At 38.3% G+C, this 27,199-nt stretch overlaps 1 protein-coding gene and 1 pseudogene across 1 annotated transcript; both read right to left on the bottom strand.

The window, feature by feature from the left end:
* Positions 1 to 396: 396 nt before the first annotated feature.
* Positions 397 to 27,199, bottom strand: ARMH2 (armadillo like helical domain containing 2). The gene is made up of 2 exons (XM_069094941.1): positions 26,956 to 27,199; positions 397 to 944 (listed from the first exon to the last, which is right to left on the bottom strand). The coding sequence occupies exons 1-2, from the start codon at positions 27,197 to 27,199 to the stop codon at positions 523 to 525; spliced, it is 666 nt and encodes a 221-aa protein (XP_068951042.1). The 3' UTR covers positions 397 to 522.
* Positions 11,028 to 11,845, bottom strand: LOC138166474 (large ribosomal subunit protein eL29-like; annotated as a pseudogene).

The following is a 27,199-nucleotide window of genomic DNA, read 5'->3' as shown; positions in this document are numbered from 1 at the left end:
TTGTGCTTTTGGTGAGTAGAATCAATTTAGTAGCAATGCCACCTAGTGGTTACATGCATACACCAGCTATATACATATGTACATTGTATATACATATAGGTATATACCAGTTACGTATGTATATACACATATGTCAATAGTTCAACTGATTTCCCTAAGAATAAAGAGGGATGTGTATGTTAGTTATTGAATATATGTTATCTCTCAGTGCCTTAAATATAGTAAATACTAAAAGTAGTTGTTGAATTGAATACAATATACTTTTTGAAAAAGGGGGTAAAAGTAATTGTATAATATGACATTTTTAGCAACAGTATCTTCCAGTTTTTTTGGCCATTGTAGCAACTACAAAACCTTTTACAATTCTAGGCAACTCTTATCAGTAAGGAAACCTTCAAAGAATAACATATCCATTTTTATTACTGCCCTGTGCCATCAATATAATACAAGGAAAACAAGTGCACTAATTTCTAAGCAGGGAAACAGTATTTTTCTGACTCCCTTTTCCTTTAAATATTCTAATTAAGACCTGTGGTACCCCATCAGGAAGAACAAGACTTGAGCAAAATTCTCAGGCCATCCCTGCCAATTCTCACTTGCCAGAATTTGTAGTGAGAGCTTCAAAGTTGAATGTTGCAAAAGATCCCGAATGACTGGTGAGTTGTTACAAATAATGATAGCAAGAAGATAGCAAGACCAGAATTTAACGAGCAGGGTGGATGCCTTTGATTGGGAATTGGGAGGCTCCTTTTCCAGAAAATCCACAAGAATGTCAATTACGTTTATGGTTCTAACTTTCTTTTGCCCCAAAATGTTTAAGTAGCACCAACTGGAAATGCTCTGCAGCAGCAGGACCTTAATATGAGGAGGAGTATCGTCCTTCTGCAATATTGAAACTACTTCATTCATGTATTCGGCTACCCATGTTGCTGCCATTGGTCCTCCTGAAAAACAAAAAACCAACAATTGTGTTTCTAATTTTTTTTTTTGTTTAATTAACTAGCTAGTTACCAAACAAGCTCTTCCACCCATTTAAGGGCTGGATCCTCTTCCATCCCCAATGGCTCTGTGTTTCAAAATGAAACTCTAGAAAGTTTTTAGAGATTGGTTAATGCAGTGAACACCCACATTCCCAAGCCTTCACAACAGAACAGGCTCCCTCATGCAGGGATCCTCCTCTCTCACTCATGGTAGTTACTCAGCCTGGTTCTTGGAAGTTCTCAGCAGAAATTCCCAGAGGAAAGGTCTCACCAGAAGAAAGGTCTCAGCAGAAGTTCGTTTCTAGATGCTTACAGGAAATTCTGTCTGTCCAGCTTGTGCTCTTTCTTATACATACATACACATATACATATACATACACATCTATATCTATATCTATATATCTATATAAACTCCTCCCTGTTCTGCCTCTTCCTGTTACATCAGCAACTTCCTCCCAAGGTGTTAACTACTTCTGTATTAATTAAATAGCTTAAACAAGGTGTTAACTTGAAACAAGGTGCTAAGTACCTGCTTACTTACAAATACAAAGGGGCATGGAAGATCTTCAGATTCCATTAGCATTACATTCCACCCCAAGATCTTTCATGTCCTTTACATGGCAAAAATACATTAACAATACATTTCATTACATGGATTAATGGGAGTTTTAGCAGTAACTGGTGTCAACAGAATTTTACAACAATATAACAAGCACACAGAAAACAATATTTTAGGGTGAGGCTTGAGCACAAGCTCCCCATTATTCCCCCTCCAACAAATGGGTTCCCAGAATCTTGAGGGTAAGGGGCAAAGGTCTCTTCTTCCATGGCTTCTTGCTGCTGAAAATGGACATAGAGCTGTCCCTGTCCCAAGAGGTCCCATTTGAGAGTCAGTTCCTTAGCCAGCATTTGGAATGTACTTGATGCCAGGTCCAGGGGTGACACGTCACAGTTGTGGACAGGGGGTGACATCCAGCTTAAACTATCAGGCATTTATAGGTGGAGAGTATAAGCCTATGGAAACAAATCTAGCAAACAAGGTGAACAGACAAAAAGCCAAGGAGAAACAAGGAAACAAGTACCTGTTTACTTGCCAGTACAAAGGGGCATGGAAAATCTTCAGATTCCATTAACATTACACCCTTTATAGCCATAACCATTGTAGCTGAATTAAGCCCTATCCCAGACTCTGGGACCAATCCTGATACTAAAAAGGACCATAAAAGAGTCTTAAGTCAATAATTTATTGGAACAGCATGAGGTTAAGTTTAAGGGGCTTCTCCTCAAGACCATAGTATTATTTACCCAGGAAATAAAATGTTTATTTTGTTCTCCTTTGACTGTTACTTCTGTATATCTCAGTTTATCTTTTTCTCTTCCAGTCCTCTTGTGATTAAGTTCCTGCCCTGTCCCAGTGTTTAGCCACAAGATTCTTGTCTGATTTCCTTATCCTCTGCTCCAATCCTTCTAGTGACTTTGTGGGATAAATTAGCAAACATTATCAAGTTCCTCTGCTAGGACCCTCTACATAGGAACCTCAGGGACTATAGGAATCTTTGACACAGCCATGCTGGAGGAAAAAAGTGAGGGGCTCAGAAGGTATGTCAAGGACAGAACCACCACTGACCTCATGACAGAATCGTTATTGCCAAGGGGAACCTGCAACCTTGAAGCCACATGAGGCCTTCTAGGTCCTTGGGTGCAGCCTTTTGACTGAGTCCAAGTTTTGCAGAACAAATCCTTTTATTAAGAGGATTTGTTCTGTGAAGTTTGGGTTCAGTCAAAGGGCCACACTTGAGGACCTAGAGGGCCATAGGTAATCTCAAGGCCGCAGGTTCCCCACCCTGGTAACTGTTAGGTGCATTTTGTGTCTAATGCCTTTGGCAGCTTATAACATTACCTAACAAACCTATTTCCTCAGAGACACATAACTCAGGGGAGCACAAAAACAGGCACACAGAGAGAAACCGAGATCATTATACTTTTTTCCTTACAATGAGATGTCATCCGACTCTCTTGTTTTCCTTTTAACACAAATAGCCTTATAAATACAATTTAAGCATCATACTGTAGCAATACTAGCCCAAAAGCCTTGACTCTCTCTGCTTTTTCTCCCAGTTTGTACATTTCCCTAAGTTTCTCCAAATCAGAACTTTTTGTCATTTTTTAATGGTATAATACTGTTCAGTTACATTTATGTATCATAATTTGTTTACACATTCACCAGTTGGTGGGTACCCTCCTACTTTTTAGTTCTTTGCTGTTGATCTATTTGGAGAATAAGCTTAGCAGAAGTATCACTGGGTCAAAGGTTATGCACAGTTTAGGTATAGTTCCAAAGTGCCTTCTGGAATGTCTGGCTACTGAGCAGGTCCATCAACAATGTATTAATGTGCTTATTTCTCTGAAGCCACTCCAACAATTGTCATTTTCCTTTTCTTTTGGTCATCTTTTCTAGTATGATAAGTGTGAGATGGGATTTCAGAGTTATTTTAATTTTGGTTTATCTTATTATAAGAGATTTTCAGTATTTTTTCATATTGCTATTGAAAGCTTAGATTTGTTCCTGTGAAAATTGCCTTATTCACATTCACTTACCAATTATCTATTGGAGAATTGCTCTTACTCTATATATTTGTATCAATTTCTTATCTATATTGGCTCAGAAAAATGAAGAATTATATAGAGGATGGAGAGCTGGTTTCAGAGCTAGGAAGACCTTGGTTTAAGCTATGTGACCCTGGAAAAGTCATTTAACTTTTTAGCTCTTCATGCTCTCTAAGACTAGAAGTTGCAGAGAAGGTACTGACCTGTATTCTTAAAAGGAATTTCCTCACCTGGCAATTCCCATTCTGGGGGATCCCTTTACAATAAAATCACAAATCCAATTCCTATTCCCACCAGACCTGTATCAGAAAAATCTGCTGTAAAGATTTCCCCTAGTTATCTGAGAAAAAATTTCCCTTCTGTTTTATGTATGTAAAAATATTTTAATTTTATATAATTAAAATTTTCTATTTCATCTCCTATAATCTTTGTATCTTTTTTTGGTCAAGAAGTCTTAAAAATAGAACAAACAAACAAAAACAAAAAAGTCTTCCCCAGTCCATAGCTATTAATAACTTTTATAGCACTTACTATGTGCTAAGAATTGTGCTAAGTACTTTACAATTGTTATCTCATTTGATCCTCACAACAACCCTGGGAGGTAGGTGCTATTATTACCCTCATTTGAGGATACTGGTGAGGAAATTAAGGCAAACTGAGGTTGTGACTTGCCCAGGGTCACAGAGCTAGTGTCTGGGGCTGATTTTGAGTTCAGCTCTTCCTGCCGCCAGGTCCAGTGCCTTATCCACTATGTTACCTACCTTTAATGTTTCTCTAATTTCTATATGATATGACCTTTTATTGCTAAATTTTCTATCCATTTGAGATTTATTATGTCATATAGTGTGAGATGTTGGTCTAAACCTAATTTCTGTCACACATCTTTCTAGAAGCTCTGGTTTTGTTCTTAAACCAATATTTGGAGGTCTTGGTTTATCAAATACTATTACATTTAGTAATAGTCTGGGTCTATCTTTTCAACTGATCAACTTTTCTATATTTTTTTAACAAATTATTTTGATGATTACTTTTGTATAGTCTATTTTGAAAACTGGTATTGCTCTCTCAGGTTTATTCCTACTTCTGCCTTGAGATTTCTCTTTGGATCTTTAGTCTTTCATTCCTCCAGATGAATCCTTTGTTATTTTTTTTTCTAGTTTTATAAAGTAATTTGTTGGTATATTTGATTTGCATAGAATAATTCTTATTACATTGGTATGGCCCAACCATAAGCAGTTAATATTTATCCAGTTATTTTTATTTATCTTTATTTCTGTATGTCTTGTAGATATATTCTTATAATTTCTATGTTTATCTTCATAATTAAACTACCAGCTATTTCATATATTGTGTAGTTATTTTGAAATAATTTTTTCCTTCTCTATGCTGGGTCTTGTTGGTAATATATAGAAAGGCAGATATTGGGGCAGCCAGGTGGCACAGTGAGTAAAAGCTCTGGTCCCAGAGTTGGGAGACCCAGGATTGGTTCTGGCCTCAGATACTTAGCACCCACACAAAATAACAACTGGCTGTGTAACCCTGAGCAAGTTACTTAATCCCAATTGCTTTTTTAAAAAAAAAGGCAGATATTACGCATTTATTTTACATCATATCACATTGTTGAAGTTATAAATTGCTTTGATTAATTTAGTTGACTCTCTAATAAACCATGTCATTTGCAAAAGCATTGATTTTTTTTTTTTAAGCAATCAGGGTTAAGTAACTTGCTCAAGGTTACATGGCCAGTTATTTCTGGGTGTGGTGCTGAGTGTGTTATTTCTGGGTGTGGTGCTGAGTGTCTGAGCCCGGGATTCGATCTCCAGGTCGTCCCAACACTGGAGCCAGTACTCTTACTCGCTGAGCCACCTGGCTGCCCCAAAAGCATTGATTTTTGTATCCTCTTTGCTTATGTTTATTCCCTTGATTCCTTTTTCTTGTCTTATTGCTATAGATGACGTTTCCAGAACTATAGCAAATAATGGTGGTGATGGAAGACATGCTTATTTTACCCCAATCTTATTGGAAAGACTTTGAGCATTTGTCCATTTTAAATCTAGCTATTGGCATTAGTAAATATTATTTACCATATTAAGGAATAGCTCATTTATTTCTATGATTTTTAGTGATTTTAACATAAAGGAGTGTTGTATTTTGTCAAATGCTTTTTTCTGTATTAATAACATCCTGTGGCTTTTATAATTTTTATTATTAATATAATCTGTTATGCTTATAGATTTCTTAATGTTGAATTAAAACTATATTTTTCACATAAATTCAACCTGGTCATCGCACGTAATCATTTAGCATGTTGTTACATTTTTTCTGACTGTCTCTCTGCCTGGAATGCTTTCTCTCTTTAACTCTGTCAACCAACTTTCCTGGCTTACTTTAAGTCCCAAATAAAATCCCATCTTTTACTGATGCCTTTTCCAACCCCTCTTAATTCTATTGCCTTCCTTCTATTAATTATTTCCCATTATTCTGTATATAGCTTGCTTCATGTATGTGTGTGTATACATATATATGTATATATATATATATATATGTTTATATATTGTCTCTATCGAAGATTATAAGCCCCTTGAAGGCAGGTATTGTCTTTTGCTTCTTTTTGCATCTCTAGCACTTAGTACAGTGCCTTAGTACATAGTAGACACTTAATAAATGTTTGCTAATTGATTCTTGTAACCTCCTTGTTAATGTTTTATTCAATATTTTTGTTTCAATGTTCATTAGGGTTATTAGTCTATAGTTTTCTTTTTCTGCTTTATCTCTCTCTCTCTCTGGTTTAGGTAACATGAAGATACTGATCTTATAGAAAGAATTTAGTAGGATCCAGTCTTTCCTTACTTTTGTAAATATTTTATGCAATTTTGAGATTAATTTTTCTTTGAATGTTTGATAGAATTTATTTGTAAAACCATTTAGTGCTGAGTTTTTTTTCTTTGCAAGTCCCATAAATTGCTGGTTTAATTTCTTTTTATGAGAGAGAATATGAAAGGAATAAGCATCTATTTAGTACCTACTATGTGTCAGGCACTATGCTAAGTGCTTTGTGTAACTATGCTTTTTTTTTTTTTTAAAACCAACTATATCATCTCTCTCATTCTATTCTTACAACAACTTGACAAGGTAGGTGCTTTTATTATCTCCATTTTTATAATTAAAGAAACTGAGGCAAACAGAGGTTAAGTGACTTGCCTAGGGTCACACAACTAATAAGTGTTTGAGGTTAGAGTTGAATTCAGGTCTTCCTGACTCTGGTCCCAGTGCTCTGTCTACTGTACCATAAGTTTATGAAATTGGGTTATTTACATTTTCTCTCTTGTTCTATGAATCTGGGTTTAGTATATTTTTTGAAAATACTCATCCATTTCATTTAAATTTATCAGTTTAATTGGTGTATAACTGGGCAAAATAATTTCTAATAATCTCCTTTATTTCCTTTTAATTTGTTGTGAATTTTCCTAGTTCATTTTTTTATATTAACAACTTGGTTTTCCTCTTTAAACAAATTCAAATTAGTTAACAGTTTATACATTTTATTGGTTTTATGAAACTGGCTTTATTTTATTCACCAACTCAATGGTGGGTTTTTGTTTTTACCTTTGTTTTTCTCTCTTCTTTCACTTGCTTGGTGTTTTTGACTTGTTACTTTTCTACTTTTTTTTTAAAAGTTCAATGCCCACTTGATTAACTTGTTCTTTCTTTCTTTGATTTATCAAAGTGTTTGGAGATATACATTTCCCCCCTAAGGACTGGTTTGGCTGAATTGTTCTCATCTTCTTTAGCAAAATTATTTATTATTTTTAAGTTTTATTCTTTGATTAATCACTTCATTAAGATTAAATTATTTAGCCTCTATTTAAGTTTGAATATTTTTTTCAAAGGTCTTTTATTTTTTACATTTGTATTATATCATGGTCAGTAAAGGATGGGTTTAATATCCCTACTTTTCTGTTACTGATAATAATAGCAAACATTCGTGTATTTACTATGTGCTACATTATGCTAAGAGCTTTAAAATTATTATTTAATCCTCACAACAACTCTGGGAGGTAGATGCTTTTATTATCCTCATTTTACTGATGAGGAAACTGAGGCAAACAGGGCTTACGTGTCTTGCCCAAAGGTCATATAAGTAGTGTCTGAAGCTGGATTTGAACTCAGTTCTTCCTGATTTCAAACCTGACCCTGTCTCCACTGTGCCACTTAGCACAACTAAGTTTTTAAATAAGTTTTTTCTACTTTATCACATAAATTTTCCTAAGTTTTATGAACAGCTGATGAATGTACATTTTTCTGTTTCCATTTAGTAATCAATAAAGAGCTATCATATCTAATTTTTCTAAAATTCTATCCTGGGCCTTAGCTTCTTTCTTATCTTTTTGTCAGATTTTTTTTTCAAATGCTTTATTAACTTCTGATTTACATCATTCATTTCCGCCAGATTTTGTGTTACAAATTTTCTCCCCGTTTTTCCCCTACCCACCACCCCAAAATTAGCAGTCCCACAGGATATCCCCTCCTCCAATCTGCTCTCTCCCATATTTTCTCCCATACCCCTTTTGACTTTTCCAGTGGATCTCTATGCCCCAGTGCCTGTATATCTTATTTCCCAATTACATGTAAAATAGTATTAATAATAGTATGTATGTATATTTGAGTATTTTTGATTTTAAAACTTTGAATTCCAGATTCATTCCCTTCCTCCCTTGTCTCCCACCCTTGCTGGGAAGACAAGCAGTTCAGTATAAGTTGTACATGTGTGGCTAATGCAAAACAATAACATAGTAGATATATTGTAAAAGACTGACTATATTTCCCTCCCTCCTATCCCGCCTCCCACTTGATCTATTCTCTACTTTGATCCTGTCCCTTTTCAAAAGTGGGTGCTCCCAACTTCCCTCACCCCCCCCCCCCCGAGTCTGCCCTCCCTTCCATCATCCCCCCTCTCATCTCCTTCCCCACCTACTCTCCTGGAGGGTGAGATACCCTATTTAGTGTGTATTTCATTCCCTCCTCATGCCAAATTCAATGGGAATAAGGTTGACCCATTCCTTTTGCCTTCCTGTTCTTCCCCTCCATTGTAACCATTTCCCCTTGCCTTTTCTACATGAGCTAGTTTACCCCATTCTGTCTCTCCCCATCTCCTCTCATTATATTCTTCTCTCACCTCTTAATTTCACCTTTTAAGTATCATCCCTTCCTGTTAAATTGGTCCTGTGCCCTCTATCTATGTATACCTGTAAACATATATACACACATTCACATATGTATCCATATGCCCATAGACCCTCATATATAGACATATATATATATATATATATATATATATATTTCTATTCCCTTCAACTACTGAGAAAAGTTTCATAAGTTACAATTATTGTTTTTCCATGTAAGAATGTTAATAGTTCAACTTTGATTAAGTTCCTTATGATTTCTTTTCCCTGTTTACCTTCTCATGCTTCTCTTGCTTCTTGTATCTGAATGTCAAATTTTCTATTCAACTCTGGTTTTTTCAGCAAGAATGCTTGAAAGTCCTCTATTCCACTGAATGACCATATTTTCCCCTGAAACATGATATTCAGTTTTGCTGGGTAGGTGACTCTTGGTTTTAATCCCAGTTCCTTTGACCTCCAGAATACTATATTCCCAGCCCTTCGATCTCTCAGTGTAGAAGCTGCCAGATCCTGAGGTATCCTGATTGTGTTTCCACAATATTCAAATGGTTTCTTCCTGGCTGCTTGTAATATTCTCTCCTTAATCTGGGAATTCCGGAACGTGGCTATAATATTCCTAGGAGTTTTCTTTTTGGGATCTTTTTCAGGAGGTGATTGGTGGATTCTTTCAACCTCTACTTTGCCCTCTCGTTCTAAAACATCAGGGCAGTTTTCTTTGAGAACTTCCTGGAGGATGATTTCTAGGTTCTTACTTTGATCATGGTTTTCAGGTAGCCCAATAATTTTTAAATTATTTCTCCGGATCTATTTTCTAGGTCAGTGGTTTTTCCCATGAGATATTTCACATTACCTTCTATTCTTTCATTAGTTTGGTTCTGTTTAATAGCATCTTGATTTCTCATAAAGTTATTAGCTTCCATTTGCTCCAATCTAATTCTGAAGCAATGATTCTCCTCAGTGAGCTTTTGAGATTCTTTTTCCATCTGGCAAACTTGGCTTTTTAAGGCATTCTTCTTTTCGTTGCAGTTTTTGAGCCTCTTTTGCCATTTGAGTTAGTCTATTTTTTAAGGTGTTATTTTCCTCAGTCAGGCTGTTGACTCTCATTTCATAATTTTCTTGCATTGTTCTCATTTCTCTTTCCAATTTTTCTTCCACTTCTCTTATCTGCTTCTTAAGGTCTTCTATGGCCTGTAACCAGCTCGTATTTTCCTTAGAAGCTTTTGGTGCAGGAGTTCTGACTTCACTGTCTTCCTCCTGTTCCATACTTTGCTCCTTTTTGTCCCCCAAATAGGAGTCTAATGTTGGAATCTTCTGTCTGCTTTGTTTCCTTTGCCTGGTCATGTCGCCCCTCAATCACTTTTGCCACAGTAGGACTGTGCTATCAGACAGGGAAGCTTTCATCCTGAACGCTGGGATTTTCTCAGCTGCTGGAGCTATTAGATGGGTGCCCTCTCTAAGTTCTCCACATGCTCTGGCAAGCTGGACACACACTCCAGGACCTCCACCCTAGACTGTAATACAGATCCAAGAAGGTTAAAGCAAGAGTGATTACTCCTCAGACTGGTCGCTTGATCCCCCTTCACACTGCAGGCCAGGAGCTGAAGCTGCCATGTGGGGCTGGCTGGCTGTGCTAGGCCTCTCAGTGGCTTCTCGTCCTGGGGGCAAAAGCCACTTACTCCCACTTACTGGGTCCCAAAGTCCTGACACACTGACCTCTCACTTTGTCCTCACATCTATGTGTTGATAAATCTGGAAATGGCCACAGCTGCTGCTGATCTGGAGTCCCTCTGGCCAGCAGCTGGTCAGACCCAACCTGGGGCTAAAGCTTCAGTGTGTGGCTGGGCTTGGCTCCCAGAGCACTGCACTGGTTGATTCCTGTGGTCCTGCTGGGCTGTCCTCAGTGGGAGGTTAGCTTTTCTGTGTCATTTTGTGGGTTCTGTAGCTCCAAAGTTTGTTCAGAGTCCCCTTTTTACATGGATTTGGGAAGGTGGAAGCCGGAGCCCAGAGGAAGTATTGCTTCTACCTGTTAGATTTTTTAAGTCTAAAAGAGACACATTTAGGAGGTCCCAACTATTTTGTAGTGTTGCTTTCTATTTCTTCCTATCATTTGGTTAACTTTTCCTTGAAGTACTTAGATACTATGCCACTTGGCACATATATTAAATATTGTTATTATTTCATTATCTAGTATGATAAAGTATTTTGTGAAGGGGCCCAAGTCCAGCCTACCTTCATTCTCTACCTGAGAATTTTTTTTTTTATGACTCACCATTTTCTTTACTTGTACAAAATAGTGAATAATCATACCCTGGCTGGAAAAAAAGGGAGTTTTAGCTTTAAACAAGTCCTTCTGTTCTGAAGCATCTATTTTGAAGGCTTGGGACCAGCAGCTTTAGCCCCAGCATCTTTGGGTTTGGACTCAGCAGGCTTAGCAGCCTTAGAATCAGACTTGGTTGCCTTGGGATTGGACTTGGCAGCCTTGGAATCAGACTTGGTGACCTTGGGGTCAGACTTGGTGGCGTTAACATCAGATTTGGTGGCCTTGGGGCCAGATTTGGTAGCCTTGGGATCTGACTTATTGACCTTGGCAGCAGACTTGGCAGCCTTGGGGTCAGTGGGCTTGGCAGCCTTGGGGTCAGTGGACTTGGTAGACTTGGGGTCAGTGGTTCTGGCAACCTTAGAGTCAGGCTTTGTGATCCTGGAGCCTGGACGTTTGATGCTGATCCTAGGACCTGGACGCTTGGTAGCCATCTTGTGGCCAGCACTCCGGGCACTGGCCTTGGGGATCTTGTGCCTGAGGAGCTTGGCTTTGGAGGCCTTGGTGCTCAGGGCCTTGATGGCCTCTGCTCGGGCCTTGATGGCTTTGGCGTTGTTGGCCTGCATCTTCTTCAGCCCCTTCTTATTGTGTTTTTTGGCAAAGCGCATGTTTGTCAGAAACTTGGGGTCAACCCCTTTCAGAGACACGTATCTCTGTGACCTAGGTTTCTTGATGCCATTTCTGTGCCATTTTCATGATTGGTTGTGAGTGGTATGGTTCTTAGACTTAGCCATCTTTATACCGCAGCCTGCGCTAACAGGCACTGAACCGACCGGAAGAGGCCAAAGGGAGAGAGAAAACTACCTGAGAATTTCTTGACCTCCTGGATTTCTAAATGATGTCTCTACTGCTCTGACATCTTGAAATTTCCCTTAGAGTGGGAGCACTCCTCACCCTGGAACATACATTTTGTGAAGGTACCCTGGCCAGCCTGCCTTCATTTCCCTCCTGACCCTTTTCCTGACTCTCTGAACTTCAGCATAATGTCTCCATGTACGGTGCCTTTCTCCCTTTCTCCCTCTACCCCATACCTCTCCTTTTCATCTCCCCTTTATATGTTGTTTTCCTCTGTTAGAATATAAACTCCTTGAGGGAAAGGATTAATTTTCTTTTTGCTTCTATTTGTAGCCCTGACACTTAACAGTGCCTGGGTTGTAGTAAGCATTTTCTTTTTGGAGGGGGGAAGGCAAGGCAATTGGGGTTAAGTGACTTGCCTGAGGTCACATGGCTAGTAAGTAGTAAGCATTTTCTAAATTCTTGTTTCCTTCCTTCCATCCTAATGAGAAGGGGAAGGAGAAGGAAATACCATTTATATAGTGCCTCCTGTGTGTCAGGTACTGTGCTAAGCTCTTTTTACAAATATAACCTCATTTGATCTTCATCCATTCCTGAAAGATAGGTGCTATTATTTTTTCTCATTTACAGTTGAGGAATCTGAGTCAAACAGAGGTTAAATGACTTGTCCAGGGTCACACAGCTAGTAAATGTCTGAGGCTAGATTTGAGTTCCAGTTTTCCTGACTCCAGGCCTGGTGTATTATTATATCATTAGCTGCATCTTTATCTCTTTTAACCATGTCTATTTTTCTTGCTGTCTTGTCTGGGATCATGATTGGTACCTCTACTTTTTTTAATTCTCCTGAAGCATAATAAATTCTGCTCCTGTCTCTCATTTTAACCCTTTGTAAATCATTGTCTCCAATGTTTCTTATATAAAAGATACAAATACTACTAATCTATAATTGAAATGGTCTCTTTCTTTTTCCTTTGCCCTTCTCTTCACCAAGACAAAACCCCAACTCTGACCTCTGCTCTTTCTACTTCCTCTGTCTTTAATTACCTTTCATAATCAGACTTCTGAAAGAGAAAAATTCTTTGTTTTTTTTTTTTTTTTGCTTGTGACTACTCTTTCCCTGAGGCAGCTAGATGGCTCAATAAATAGAATTCTGGACTTAGAGTCAGGAAGACCTGAGTTCAAATCTGCCCTCAGACTCTCATTAGCTTTATTACCCTAGGCAAGTCACTTAACCTCTGTTTGCCTTGAAGATGCTTATATGGCTCAGTAGATAGAATGCTGGACCTGGAGTCAGGAAGCCTGAGTTCAAATCTGGCCACAGATATTCACTAGCTTTATGACCCTGGCCAAGTCACTTAACTTCTCCTCCTCACCCCAAAGAACATAATTTTATAGGACATTTATGAAATGAATTATATCATAAACTGAAAGTAAGAGACTTTTTAGAGCAATGGGAGGCTTTGAGTCAGGATCTCCTTTACAAGAAATAATGTTTCTATGGGACAAATAAACTTGGAGCTTGTGAAGATGTGGCCTTTCCAGGAAGGTTTAGGAATGTATTTACCTTGAGGGGCTCTAAAAGATAGATGAGTGTGTGGCAGGTCAACTTGAGACTCCAAAGAGCCCTTTTCACCAAGTAAGTGAGCAGATAAGAAAGATAATCGTACTATTGATCCCAGTATGGTCCATCCTAATATAGTAATATTTCTCTGAAATATGTTATATATAAGAGACTGGTTTTTGCCTGGGGAAAGTGAAAGGATATATTGAGTAATGAAAGTGATATAAAGACAAAAGATATTTGTTTAAGAAAAACAAATGCTTTCCTTGCAAAATCTGCATGATTCTTTTAAGCAGAATTGACTTTATTGTCAGCCAGTCAATAAACATAATTATTAAGAATGACTACAGGGGCAGCTAGGGTGGTGCAGTAAATAGAACACCAGACCTAGAGTCAGGAGGACCTGAGTTCAAATCCCACAGCAGACACTTGACACTTACTAGCTGTGTGACCTTGGGCAAGTCACTTAACCCCAATTGCCCTGCCTTCCCCACTCCAAAAACAAACAAGAATGACTATAAGGTACAGCTAGGTGGCATAATGGATAAAGTGCTTGGCCTAGAGTCAACAGGACCTGAGTTAAAATCCAGCCTCAGGTAATTACTATCTGTGTAACCCTGGGCAAGTCATTTAACCACATTTACCTTAGTTCTTCACTTGTAAAATGATCTGGAGAAGGAAATGGCAAACCACTTCAGTATCTCTGTTGAGAAAACCCCAAATGTGGCCGTGGAGGGTGGGGCACATTTGAAACAACAACAGCAACTATAAGCTAGATACTGTGCTAAACACTGGGGATACAAAAAAAGGTAAAGAATAATCCCTGTGCTCAAGGAGTTAATAATCCAAAGGACGAGAAGATATGTAAAAAACTATATGCAAGTGGATTACATATAGGATAAATTGGAAATAAGCAACAGAAGGAGGGTACTAGAATTAAGAACAATTAAGGTGGGATTTTATTTTTAATTATAATTTTAGTTTTATTATTTTTTCAATCAGAAAAATAATCTCTTTTCTTCCTCTTACTCCAACCTTCCCAAAAGATTGGGAATGAAATAAAAATTAAATCCCTACTATAAATATATATAATCAAGCAAAACATGTCCAAAATAAACCAAACCAAACCAAACCATATAGCTTATTTTGTACTCCTAATCCTTTACCACTCTATCAAGAGGTGAGTAGCATATATGTATCATCATTAATCCTATGGAATCATACACTGATCAGAGTTCCTAATTCTTTCAAAGTTGTTGTTCTTTACCATATTATTGTCTTTGTATAAATTATTTTTCCTGGTTCTGATCTCCTCACTTGGCATCATAAGTTCATATATAGGTCTCCCTAAACAATTTCTTTTATTATTTCTTACAGCACAATAGTATTCTATGTGCATACTTATATATTGCATCTCACTAATTTGCTCATCTGATAACCGTGTTAAAAAAGCCATTGAGAGGGGCGGCTAGGTAGCACAGCGAGTAAGAGCACTGGCTCCAGTGTCGGGATGACCTGGGGATCGAATCTGGGCTCCGACACTTGGCACCCACCCAGAAACACCTGGCTGTGTAACCTTGAGCAAGTTACTTAACCCCAATTGCTTAGGGACGGCCAGGTGGCTCAGCGAGTAAGAGCACCGGCTCCAGTGTCGGGATGACCTGGGGACCAAATCTGGGTACAGATACTTAGCATCACACCCAGAAATAACTGGCTGTGTAACCTTGAGCAAGTTACTTAACCCCTATTGCTTAAAAAAAAAAAGCCACTGAGGTTAGGCTGATATAACTTGTTTTTAATGAGAATGCCTTGACTTATAATGATCATTGCTTTCCTTCCTAGGTAGTCAAAAAAGCACATTTTTAGTAATGTTTTCTAGAGTCCTGTGAATCTAATAATGGGCAAGTCACTTGAACTGAGTCTGGCTTCCTTATCTGTAAAATGTGGTACCTGTGTTACCTAATTCCCCGGGTGTAGAATGTGTTCAAGGAAGACTAATACTTCTGGTATGAGGTGTGCTTTCCACCTTTGGTGTTCACCTGATCTGCCTAACTCTCACCCATGACGTCAAGAAGCTATAGCATGCACAGTGGCCACACCCTGGTAAACTGTTTAGTCAGACAAGCTAAACTAGGCTGAGAGTAACTGAGGGGTTTCAAACCTATTGGTGAGTTAGGGGGTGTTTACCCCAAGCATGTGAAGACTTCCTCTAGTGGAATGGGTGGATGAGAACAGTTTTTTTCCAATGGCCATGAAATCTGCTGAAGCAGGTGCTGTGGAGAGCTTAGAGCAGGTCTGGACAACATATGGCCTGCTTGTGGTCCTGCAAAGGATTTTGGGCAGCCCACAAAAATATGGAGAGTATGTAAAAGAAAGTAAAGATGTAATGAGGGCTTTGTTGATGCCCCACTTAACCTGCCTTCCACTAGCCATTATTGTACCCATCATGTAACTTGGAGTGAGAGTCATATCTTTTCTCTGTGGTTTCGGTTGTTACTGGAGTTGAACATGGACAAAGTGAGTGCAGCCATGGGCCAATGCAGCTGATGCCCCCTATGCAATGAGTGGCAACAACTAGAGGGTTTCTCTTCCTCCCTCAATGCTCAGATGCCCTTTAAGTTACATGAGTGTATGATGCTCTTTCCAAGGTCAGACACACAGTTCGGTATTTCTTTGTATGTGAGCAATTGCTGTTGAGATTTTTTTGCTCTAACATTAAAGTTTTGGGGATGACTTTGTAAAATGGGTGATAAAAAGAAACAGAAGATTGAATCCGAATATAGAGTTTTTAATCCAGAGTGGACAAATTGATAATTGTTTACTTACACAAGAGACAAAATATATTGTGCCTTATTTGCAGAGAAGTAATAGCCATTCTGCAGGACTAAAATCTTCATCGTCATTTAAAATCAAAACATGCAGACATAAGCAAATTGGACAATGAAAAACAAATTTAGAAAAAATCCAAATTGCTGAAGAGTCTTAGTGGGGAACAATGGTTTTTCAAGAAAGTAAACTCAGAAAATAAGGCAGGTACTAAGGTTAGTTTTCAGATTTCTAAAGAAATTGCTTCTGTTGGGAAGTCTTTTTACTGAAAGTGACTTCATAAAGAAATGTTTGCTGATTGCAGTTTCTGAATTGTGTCCTGATAAAAAAGAGTGTTTTTGAGAAAGAGTTTAATCATTAATTATGCCTTTTCTTGGAAAGTGAGACACTAAAAACTTATCTGTGGCCCAAAGAAGTTTAGCTTATTTTATTTTTGGCCCCTCCCTACTGCCAAGTCATGGAGGTCTGGCTTAGAACTTCATTAGACTTCTAAAATGCCAAGGTCACCTACTGCAACTTGAGCCATCACCAGTCAGTCACCTTGACTCTGTCCCGCCACTGGATTGTGATGACTCTGGAAGAGAGTGAGGCCAAAGACTTTGGCAACTCTGCCTCACTTAAATACAATTTATGCACAAATCAAACAACATCACCCATACCATTTTACCATTTTTACCTATCTCAAAGTCCTATGGCAACATGCAAGTGATGAAGCCAGTGTAGATACACTAGGAGCTATAGTCAGAACCCTGCCCACAGGTGACCCAGGCCACAAGGTCATCTCACTGGAAGCAGCAATGGGATTCAGCAGTCCCCTGGGTGTCTGAGCAGCCTTTAAGGACTGCATTGCTCACCTCAGGGTGTGAGGAAGGGGCTAGAAAAGGTGCCCTAAAAATTTTCTATTTACTCAACCCTGGCATGATTACTGTGTCAGGTAGGGGTCCCACTCTGTGGTTGAAACATACAAAAATATGTTCAAAAATTTCTTCAAAGATGATTTCACTCACCATGCACATTTGTAGACAATACAAAATCCAGTAGACCTGAAAGATGAACAGCTCTTATTGGGAGAAAACTTGGCAGGTATTGCATCCAAATGGCAGCCCTGAGCAAATGGAGACCAGCTTACTGAAGTCAGAATTGGATACATGTTTTTCTGAAGTGGCTGCACTGAAGGGGAATGGTGAGAAGCTGGTGTAGGTTTTACAATCAGAACTAATCTAGTCAACAAGCTTGTATGCCTACCAAAAGGACTAAAAGACAGACTTGTGACAATGCAATTACCACTTGCAGGAAAATGCCATGCTGCCATCATCAGTGCCTATACTCCTATCATGATGAACCCTGATGAGGTCAAAGAAAAACATTTATGAAGACCTGGAGGCTTTTATCATCAATGTGGCAAAAGAGGACAAGTTCATAATTTTGGGTGACTTTAATGCTAGAGTAGGCTTAGACTACCAGACATAGCAGGGCATCCCTGGGAGGAATGGAGCTGGAAACAGCAACAGCAATGGTCTCTTACTGCTGAAGAATTGTGCATCTCATGATCTCATCACCAATACCGTCTTCCATTTGCCTATGTGAAATAAAACTTCGTGGATGCACCCTTGCAACAAATATTGGCATTTAACAGACTATGTGATTCTAAGGAGAAGAGACAGAATGTGAGAGTGATGAAGGCAATGTGTGGTGCAGAGTGATCTGGTGTGTGGCTGGATCAGAGTGTGACTGGACTTATCCTCTCCAAGCTAAATATTATCATTCAACAAAAGTAGTGGCCCCAAGGCAAAATGACTACCAGAAGAATGAATGTCAACAGATTAGAGTTTCTCTGAGTGGGAACAGTTGGTTGCTAACTTGGAGGGAAAGTTGAACCAACACACAGTTGGCAACAATGGAGCAGAAAAGGAGTGGGCAGCTTTCAGAGATTTGGTATGCAGCACTGCATAGGTCAGAATACTTGCAAACATCAAGACTGGTTTGATGAAAATGACATGGAAATTCAGAAATTGCTAAATAAAAAATTAGAACTCCACAGGGTTTACCAGCAGGATAGTTCATCCATCTCTAAGAAAGCAGCATTTAAGTCCATCAAAAGTAAAGGGCAAGTGAAGCTTAGAGAGATGCAGGATTCTTGGCTCAGTAAGAAAACAGATGAAATTCAGTTTTATGCTGATAGTAAAAATCCAAAGCACTTTTATGTTGCCTGAAGGATATTTATAGGTCAAAGACCTATAATGTATCTCAACTGCTCAGTGCTGATGGAGCCACATTGATTAGTGATAAGGACATAACCCTAGAGAGATGAGCTGAACACATTTAAGTGTTTTCAACAGATTGTCATCAATCAATGCTGAAGTCATTGACCATTTACCTCAGGTTGAAGTTAATCCCTCCCTAGCTGAAGTCCCAATTGAAGAAGAGGTTTTGAATATCATTAGGTTCCTTTCATGTGGGAAATCACCTGGTGCTGATTCTATTCCAGCTGAGATTTACAATGTGGAGGGTCCGTTGCTCATACAAAAGCTGACTAAAATTTTCCAGGTTATAAGAGAAGGTTATCCCCCAGAAATTTAAGGACACCTCCATTGTCCTTCTCTAAAGGTAAAGGAAATAGATTGTCCTGTGATAATCACGGTGGGGGGAAAGTCTCTCTTAGTCACTGCTGGCAAGATTCTTGCCAGAGTACACCTTAATAATCTGATTCTTTACCTGGAAGATGGTCATCTACCTGAGAGTCAGTGTGGCTTCAGAAAGGGTCGAGGATAACACAAGATCTAGCAGCTTCTACATTAAGGGATCAAAGGGCTTGGAATATGATATTCTGGAGGTCAAAGGAGCTAGTATTAAAACAAAGAATCACCTACCCAGAAAAAACTGAGTATAATGTTTCAGGGGAAAATATGGTCATTCAATGAAATAGAAGACTTTCAAGCATTCTTGATGAAAAAACCAGAGTTGAATAAAAAATTTGACTTCCAAATACAAGAAGCAAGAGAAGTATGAGAAGGTAAACAGGGAAAAGAAATCATAAGGAACTTGTTAAAATTGAACTATTTATATTACTACATGGTAAAGCAATAATTGTAACTCATGACACTTTTCTCAGTATGAGGATAGTTGATGGGAATATATATGTATACATACATATATATGTTTATATAGGAGGGTATATATGTGTATAAATAAACATATATATACACATATGTTTATATATACATATACACATGTATAGATGTGTACATGTTTACATAGTCAGAGGGCACAGGATCAGTTGAATAGGAAGGGATGATATCTAAAAAAATAAAATTAAGAGGTGAGAGAGGAATATAATGAGAGGAGAGAGGAAGAGAGAGAGAATACAGCAAATTACCTTATATAAAAGAGGCAAGAGAAAACTGTTACAATGGAGGAGAAGAGCAGGAAGGCAAAAGGGAATGGGTCAACCTTACTCTCGTTGAATTTGGCTTAAGGAGGGAATAACATATGTACTCAATTGGGTATATTACCCTACAGGAAAGTAGAGCAGAAGGGGATAAGAGGGGGGATGATAGAAGGGAGGGCAGATTAAGGGGGGAGGGTAGTTAGAAGTATGTACTTTTGAAAAGGAATAGGGTCAAAGCAGAAAATAGAATAAGTGGGGGGAGGGATAGGATGGAGGGAAATATAGTCATTCTTTCACAATATATCTATTATGGAAATGTTTTGCATAACTACACATGTATAACCTATATTGAATCACTTTTCCTCCCAGTAGGGGTGAGTGACAAGGGAAGAAGGGAAAGAATCTAGAAATCAAAGTTTTAAAATCAAATGTTAAAAAAAAATTATTATTTTTTTACATGCAACTGGTAAATAAGATTTACAGGCACTGGGGTGTAGAAATCCATCTTGCCCTACTAGAAAGTCAGAGGGAGGATAGGGGAGGATATAAGAGAGGGCAGTTTGGGGCAAGGGGGATTCAGTAGAATCGCTATTTTGGGATGGGGACTAAGGGAAAAACAGGGAGAAAATTTGTAACTCAAAATCTTGTGGAAATGAATGTTGAAAACTAAAAATAAACAAATTAAACAGTAAAAAAAAAAAGGGTCGAGAAACAGTTGATATGTTGTGTGCTACCCAACAACTGCAGGAGAAATGTGAGGAGCAGAACAGAGGTCTGTATACAATATCTATTCATCTGACCAAGGCCTTTGATACTGCCAGTTTCGAGGGCTTATGAAAAATTATGTCAAAATTTGGTTGCCTGGAGGCGGCTAGGTGACACAGTGAATAGAGAACCAGCCCTGGAGTCAGGAGCACCTGAGTTCAAATCTGGCCTCAGACACTTAACACAAAAACTAGCCATGTGACCTTGGGCAAATCACTTAACCCCAACTGCCCTCCAAAAAGCAAAAAAAAAAAACAAAAACTGATTGCCTGGAGAAGTTCATCAGTATAGCACATCATTTTCATGACAGCATGCTTGCCCAGATTCTGGATAATGGACCATGCACTCGTGCTTTCCCAGTCACCAATGGAGTGAAACAAGGCTGTGCGCTTGCTCCTGTGCTTTTTAGCATGATGTTTTGAGCCATGTTGTCAAATGCCTTTAAAGAGGACAAACATGGCATCAAGGTCAGCTATTGCACTGATGGTAAATTATTTAGATTATTCAACTTGAAAAAAGTTATGTGTTAAGACTAAAGTAGAGGGAGTATTGATTCTTGATTTTTTGTTTGCAGATTATTGTGCACTCAATACAGCCTCTGAAGCTGAGATGCAACAATATATGGATTGATTCTCTGCTTCTTGCCCTAATTTTGACTAAATAATTAATATCAAGAAAATACAGGCAGTCTATCAGCCAGCACCACACCATCCAGATGTGGAACCATCAGTCATAGTAAATGAAGAAATTTTGAATATTATGGATAAGTTCACCTACCTTAACAGTATACTTTCCAGGGATGTACCCATCGATAATGAGGTACACACATGCATTGTCAGAGCCAGTTCAGTGTTTGGAAGGCTCCCAAGGAAAGTGTGAGATAGAAGAGGTATTAGACTGACTACCAAACTGAAGATCTATGGAACCATTGTGCTGACCTCATTGTTGTAAGCCTATGACATGACTAGCGCCATGACAGGAAACTGAATCATGAGCATTAGAATTGTCTTGGAAAGATTCTGAAGATCACCTGGCAGACAAGATACCAGATGCTGAGTTCCTTTCTTAAACTAAACTGACAAGCATACAAATTCTACTGCGGAAAACACATTTCCAATGGACTGGCCACGATGTTTGAATACCAAATGTATGCTTTTCTAAAAGACTTTTTTATGGAGAACTCACACAGGGCAAGTGTTCACATGGTGGTCAAAAGAAGCGATTTGAGGACACTCTCAAGGTCTTTCTTAAGAACTTTGGAATTGTGTGACATGAGAAACACTGGCACAGAACCATTCAGCATGGTGTGCCCTCATCAAAGAAGTTGCTGTGCTCTGTGAGCAAAGCAGAATTGAAATAGCTCAAAAGAAAAACAAGATGTGCAAATTTAGAGTATCCACCCCAAATGTTCATATGGACTATTTGTGCCCAATCTGTAATAGAACCTTCTGAGCTCATATTGGTCTGATCAGTTGCAGCTGACACACTCTAACTTGACTCTAACATAGTGATGTCTTTTTGGTCCTCTTTGAGAATGAAGACCAAAAACTAACCAACCATTTATCTCCCAGGTTTTCTGTGGCCATCAAACAAGATGTGTATAGAGTGCCTCTCAAAAACAAAACAAACAAACAATGAATGAACAAATAAATAAATTTTCTAGGATTATTCTGGATAATGAAGTAAAAATTACTGTTCTGTAGGATACTTCTAACTCCAGTTAGAAGAATCTACCTTATTCCCCTTCTAAAAATTTGGCCATTTACCCTTCTCCAGCCCCACAGTTTATTATTTATTATTCTCCATGATTTTTCAGAGATCAGTAGCAGCAAGTAAATAATCATATCCATACATTTTCAGCATCCTTCCAAGACTAATGACATGGACTCATTAAGGTGCTTTCTTTCCATCTGTACACTCAGTTTTAACCATATTCTTCTTCCCATTCTGAAGATCATTTTTTTCTTGTAGAAAAAATGAAAACAAATACAATTTAAGTAGTTCCACCTAATCTCCGTGGTTGTTTACCAAGATTCTAGTCCCTCCAATCACTTATTCTAACCACTTTTAAATTTTTCTCTTGCTGACAAACAAGCTTTAAAAGCCCTTTTAGATTTTCTCAATGTTCATTACAAGTTTAATCTTATTCTGTCTCTTAGCATTTTTTTAAAACAATATTTTCACAGGATTGACCTTTGTTTTGGTATTAATTCTCAGATCAATATATCTTTGTTCATGATTTCATCTTCTGTCCATGTCTTTTAATTATTTTAAGTTTATCAGTGATTTTCTTGTGCAGCCACATCAATCAACGAACATATTTCTTCCTTATCAGAGTTCATCTGTCTAGTAACAATGTCGTTTTTGAGAATCTTCCATCCTGCTGTTGTAGAATCTCAGGCCATTGGGTCCTATGTGTCCTTCTTCTGAAATCTCTGAAATTTGTTTTCTTACATTCTAGAGGATGTTAATCAGATCATTCTTGGCATCCCTGTCTCATAGCATCTCATCTCATCCTGTCCTGACCTGTCCCATCCTGTCTCCTCTTGTCTCATCCCACCTCACATGTGAGAGTTTTGATGTGATTGCAGGAATACTAACAGAGGCTACCTACCTGTGTTCTTCTTCCTCCAGGGTTTCTAGTGCCTTATTAAGGCATGTTAAAAATTCAATATAACAAACATAGAAGGATACTATAGCTACTGGAACAAGGAGATAATTAGAATTGAAAGGGCAAATGAATAGGGGTACATATATTTATTCCTGACCTCAGAAAGACTTGGTAGGAGGTATGGATCACAATGAACTGGGACAAGGAAAATGTGAAAAAAATTCACTTGAAAAAAATCACATCAAGATTTTGACCATGGTCTGGTTAGTCCTTTGTGTGCAAATAGTCAATAAACATTTATCAAGCACCTATTATGTGCTAGGTGGTGTGCTGTATGATGGGGGTTTCCATAAAAAAAAAAAAAAGACAGTCCTTACCAATCTAATGTGTCATTTAGGTGTAGCTGCAAGTGTGATTAATAACATTTATTAGCTGTGTGACCTTGAGCAAATCACTTAACCTCTATTTGCTTTAGTTTCCTTAACTGTAAAAAGGGGAAAATAATAGCACCTAACCTCCCAGAGGCATAAGAATAAAATGGGATTATATTTGTAAAGCACTTAGCACAATGCCTGGCACATAGTAGGCACTATTCAAATGGTAGCTATTATTATTGATAATAATAACAATGATGATGATAATGATGATAGAAGAGGTTACCAGAGTGCTGAATTTAGAGTAAGAGGATCAAGTTTCTTCTCCCTTTCTGTCACTTGAACCTGGGTGACCTTAGGCAAACTCATTGGACCTTAGTTTTATCGCCTACAAAATAAGAGTGTTGGACCCAAACACCTCTAAAGCCATATCCAATTCTGAATATATGATAGTAAATGTGTTGATTAACTCCCAGTCATGTTGACCTGATTCATATAAAAAAAATGACACCTCTAACAATAAGAGCAGCAGTGATCAACTGCTTCAACATTGACAGCTCTAGAGATGGAGGGTGGAACTGGAGTGGATGGCAGTTATGGAGAACACTGGAATAAGCAGTAGCAGAATTTTAGTGGATGGTGGCTATAGAGGCTGACTGCTACAGTTGAGTGGCAGAATGTCCAAACTTCATCAGAACGTGAGCAGAAAGAAAGGACCTGGTCTACATTGGAAGAATTGCAGGAAGTGGAGCTAAAAAGCAGCAAAACATGGTTGGTTAGTTGTCCCCCTTTCTGGAAGAGGACCAAATGACAGCTCTATGTTAGAGTCAAGTTTTAATGTGTCTGACCATGACTGATGATACCAATAGGAGCCCAGAATGCTCTGCCACAGGGCGGGCACAAATAGTCCATGGGAACATTTGGAGAGGGTTTTCTAACTTTGTGCATCTCGAGTTTCTTTTGAGCTAATTTAATTCCGCTTTGCTCACAGAACACAACACCTTCTCTAATGACAGCATGCCATGGGGGGAAGTCCTGTGCCAGTGTCTCCCATGCCACACAATCCCAAAGTTCTTAAGAGAGACCTTGAGAGTGTCCTTGTATTGCTTCTTCTGACCATCATGTGAATGCTTGCCCTGTATGAGTTCTCCATAAAATTGTCTTTTAGGCAAGCATACATTTGGCTTTTGAACAATGTGGCCAACCCATTGGAATTGTGTTTTCTGCAGAAGAATTTGAATGCTTGTCAGTTTAGTTCAAGAAAGGACCTCAGTGTCAGGTGTCTTATCCTGCCAGGTGATCTTCAGAATCTTCCTAAGACAATTCAAATGCTTTAGGTTTCACAGGTATTAAACAATGAGGTCAGCAACATGAAATTTCTGTAGATCTTCAGTTTGGTAGTCAGTCTAATACCTCTCCTCTCTCACACTTTCCTTGGGAGCCTCCCAAACACTGAGCTAGCTCTGGAAATGCACGTGTCAACCTCATTATCAATGTGTACCTCCCTAGAAAGTATACTGCCAAGGTAAGTGAATTATCCACAGTATTCACAACTTCTCCATTTGCTGTAAAGCAGCAAAACATAGTCAGCTCATGGAAGATGGGGTATAGCAGAAGTCTTGGGTGAAGCTTGAAGCCTCTCTCACCTTAGAGTAAGAGTTTTTTTTGGCAATTCTTTAGCAATGGGTGCCTAAGCCTTTCCCTATCAACAAGTCAATCATTAAAATTTGTTTTCATTTGTATATGGAAAGCTGAGAATGATTTTAGTCGAAATTAAATGCTATTTGTTTTATGTCACCTTGTCTATTATTAGAATAGGCACTGGATGGGGATGCTTAGTTGTATATTACCACTATAGTGAACCCAAGTAATATGGAATTCCAGAGTTGAATGTGAAAGCATTACACTACATATCCTCCCAAAGTTTTCATCATTTCTACTTTGTCAATTGATTCTTTGTGAATGATCGAATGAGGTCTAGAATAAATCATCCCCCATTCTTTATTATTTTTCCTACCTTCTGAAAGACAAAATTATTAGCAAGAGAAGTAAAAAAATTAGCAGCTTTTTTGGTGGAAAGAGACCTCCTACCGATGTCTTACATTTCAGTTATATCCCTCCTGCAAGTTAACTCTATGGTATGTATAAAGAAATCATCCATTTCCTTTTCTTCTGGTCAGAAGGCCTCTGTCACAGTATTGTCACTATCCCCCCCCCCCTTTGACCATCACAGAAATATTCTCCCTCATTCTTCTCCTCAGAGTTGCTAGGTTTCCAGTCACATATCATCTTTGCTGTCCTGTTACCTGCTGCCTTTGAACTGGGTAAGTCAAGAATTGACTTTTATAAAATACTTCCTTACAGTGAAATCATATATTCCTAGGATAATGTATTGAATTTCATGGGTTGGAATTTAAGATGTCTACATGCTCTTACTGAATGATTATTTTCTTTTTCTTTCATTCTTTCTTTTCTTTTTTTGGAGGGGGAAGGTAGGGAAATTGGGGTTAAGTGACTTGCCCAAGGTCACACAGCTAGTTTTTTTTTGTGTGTGTGTTTTTGTTTTTTTAAAGCAATTGCGGTTAAGTAACTTGCTCAAAGTTACACGGCCAGGTATTTCTGGGTGGGTGCTTAAGTGTCTGAGCCCGGATTCAATTCCCAGGTCATCCCTACACTGGGGCCAGTGCTCTTACTTGCTGTGCTACCTGGCCTCCCCACACAGCTAGTTTTTAGTTTTAAATGTCTGAGGCCAGATCTGAACTCAGGTCCTCCTGCCTCCAGGGCTGGTGCTCTATTCGCTGTGCCACCTAGCCGCCCCTGAAGGATTATTTTCAATATATTGTACCATAGAGGTTTTTTTTTAAAGAAAAAAGTTACATTGTTTCATGTAATTTTAAACATATGGCTATGATACATGAATCCCCAATACCAAATAACATTGTCCCAACTAATGTCCTTTAGTAATAGAGTCATTAATTATTATATATTACAGTTATCTCTTCCACATCTCAGCAGTTAGGGGAGTGGTACTCCCATGATCTGGAAAATCTGTGTAAAATTTTTTTGGCCCTCTCATAGTACCAAAAAAGAAGAAATTGTGTATATTTTTGGCATTAAAAGATAAAATAGGTTGATATTATATAATACCATACATATATTTTATGCATTTCTGAATTTCTAAACTTTGAGTCCTGTCTGTGGCTTCTGCAAAACTCCCCCCAAATTCCCATTTAGTTTATTATGCCAACCCATGATGATATCAAAACCTTGATGGGGAAAGTCACAATGTAGAAGAGATAACTGTATAACCAAAATCATTACTACAATATAACCAAACCCCACTTTAAAATCATGATACTTTTTAACATCATGTGGCCAATTAACAATTTATATCACATACCATAAGTCTTATAAAACTAACTTTGAGAGCCCCATTTTAGACTGTATTTGATGAAAGATTTTCAGAGTCATTTGACTATGTCTGCTAGGATATGTTGGTAAAGAAAAATGAGAACAAATGTTTCAGAATAAGAATTTTTAGTCCATACCTGTGAAAGCCAATAGACCCAATCTAAAGGCAGCTTGAGCTCTCCTCTCAAGGGGCAGAGTTCTATTCTTCAACTGATAGCCAAGTACTATGATTTTTTCTTTGTGAAAAATGCTATCAATTACACTAGCTTTTCTTTCATCCTTCTCCTTAAAGCAAAGATTTTTAAAGAAAGAAAATATTTTCATAAACATGGCATTTACAGCTGCCATACATCGCTGGAAAATATTTTGTTGTGTAGCCAT

The sequence above is a fragment of the Petaurus breviceps genome, unplaced genomic scaffold (assembly GCF_028583685.1).
Source record: "Petaurus breviceps papuanus isolate PSGF00001 unplaced genomic scaffold, PetGlider_PUasm1.0 224, whole genome shotgun sequence".
NCBI lineage: Eukaryota > Metazoa > Chordata > Mammalia > Diprotodontia > Petauridae > Petaurus > Petaurus breviceps.
This window is presented reverse-complemented; position numbering and strand designations above follow the sequence as displayed.

Coding starts and splice junctions, on each gene's coding strand:
- ARMH2 (XM_069094941.1), bottom strand. CDS start 27,199: ATGGCTACACAACAAAATATTTTCCAGCGATGTATGGCAGCTGTAAAT. Junction 945..26,955: donor GGGTCTATTGGCTTTCACAG/GTATGGACTAAA, acceptor TTTGTTTTTCAG/GAGGACCAATGGCAGCAACA.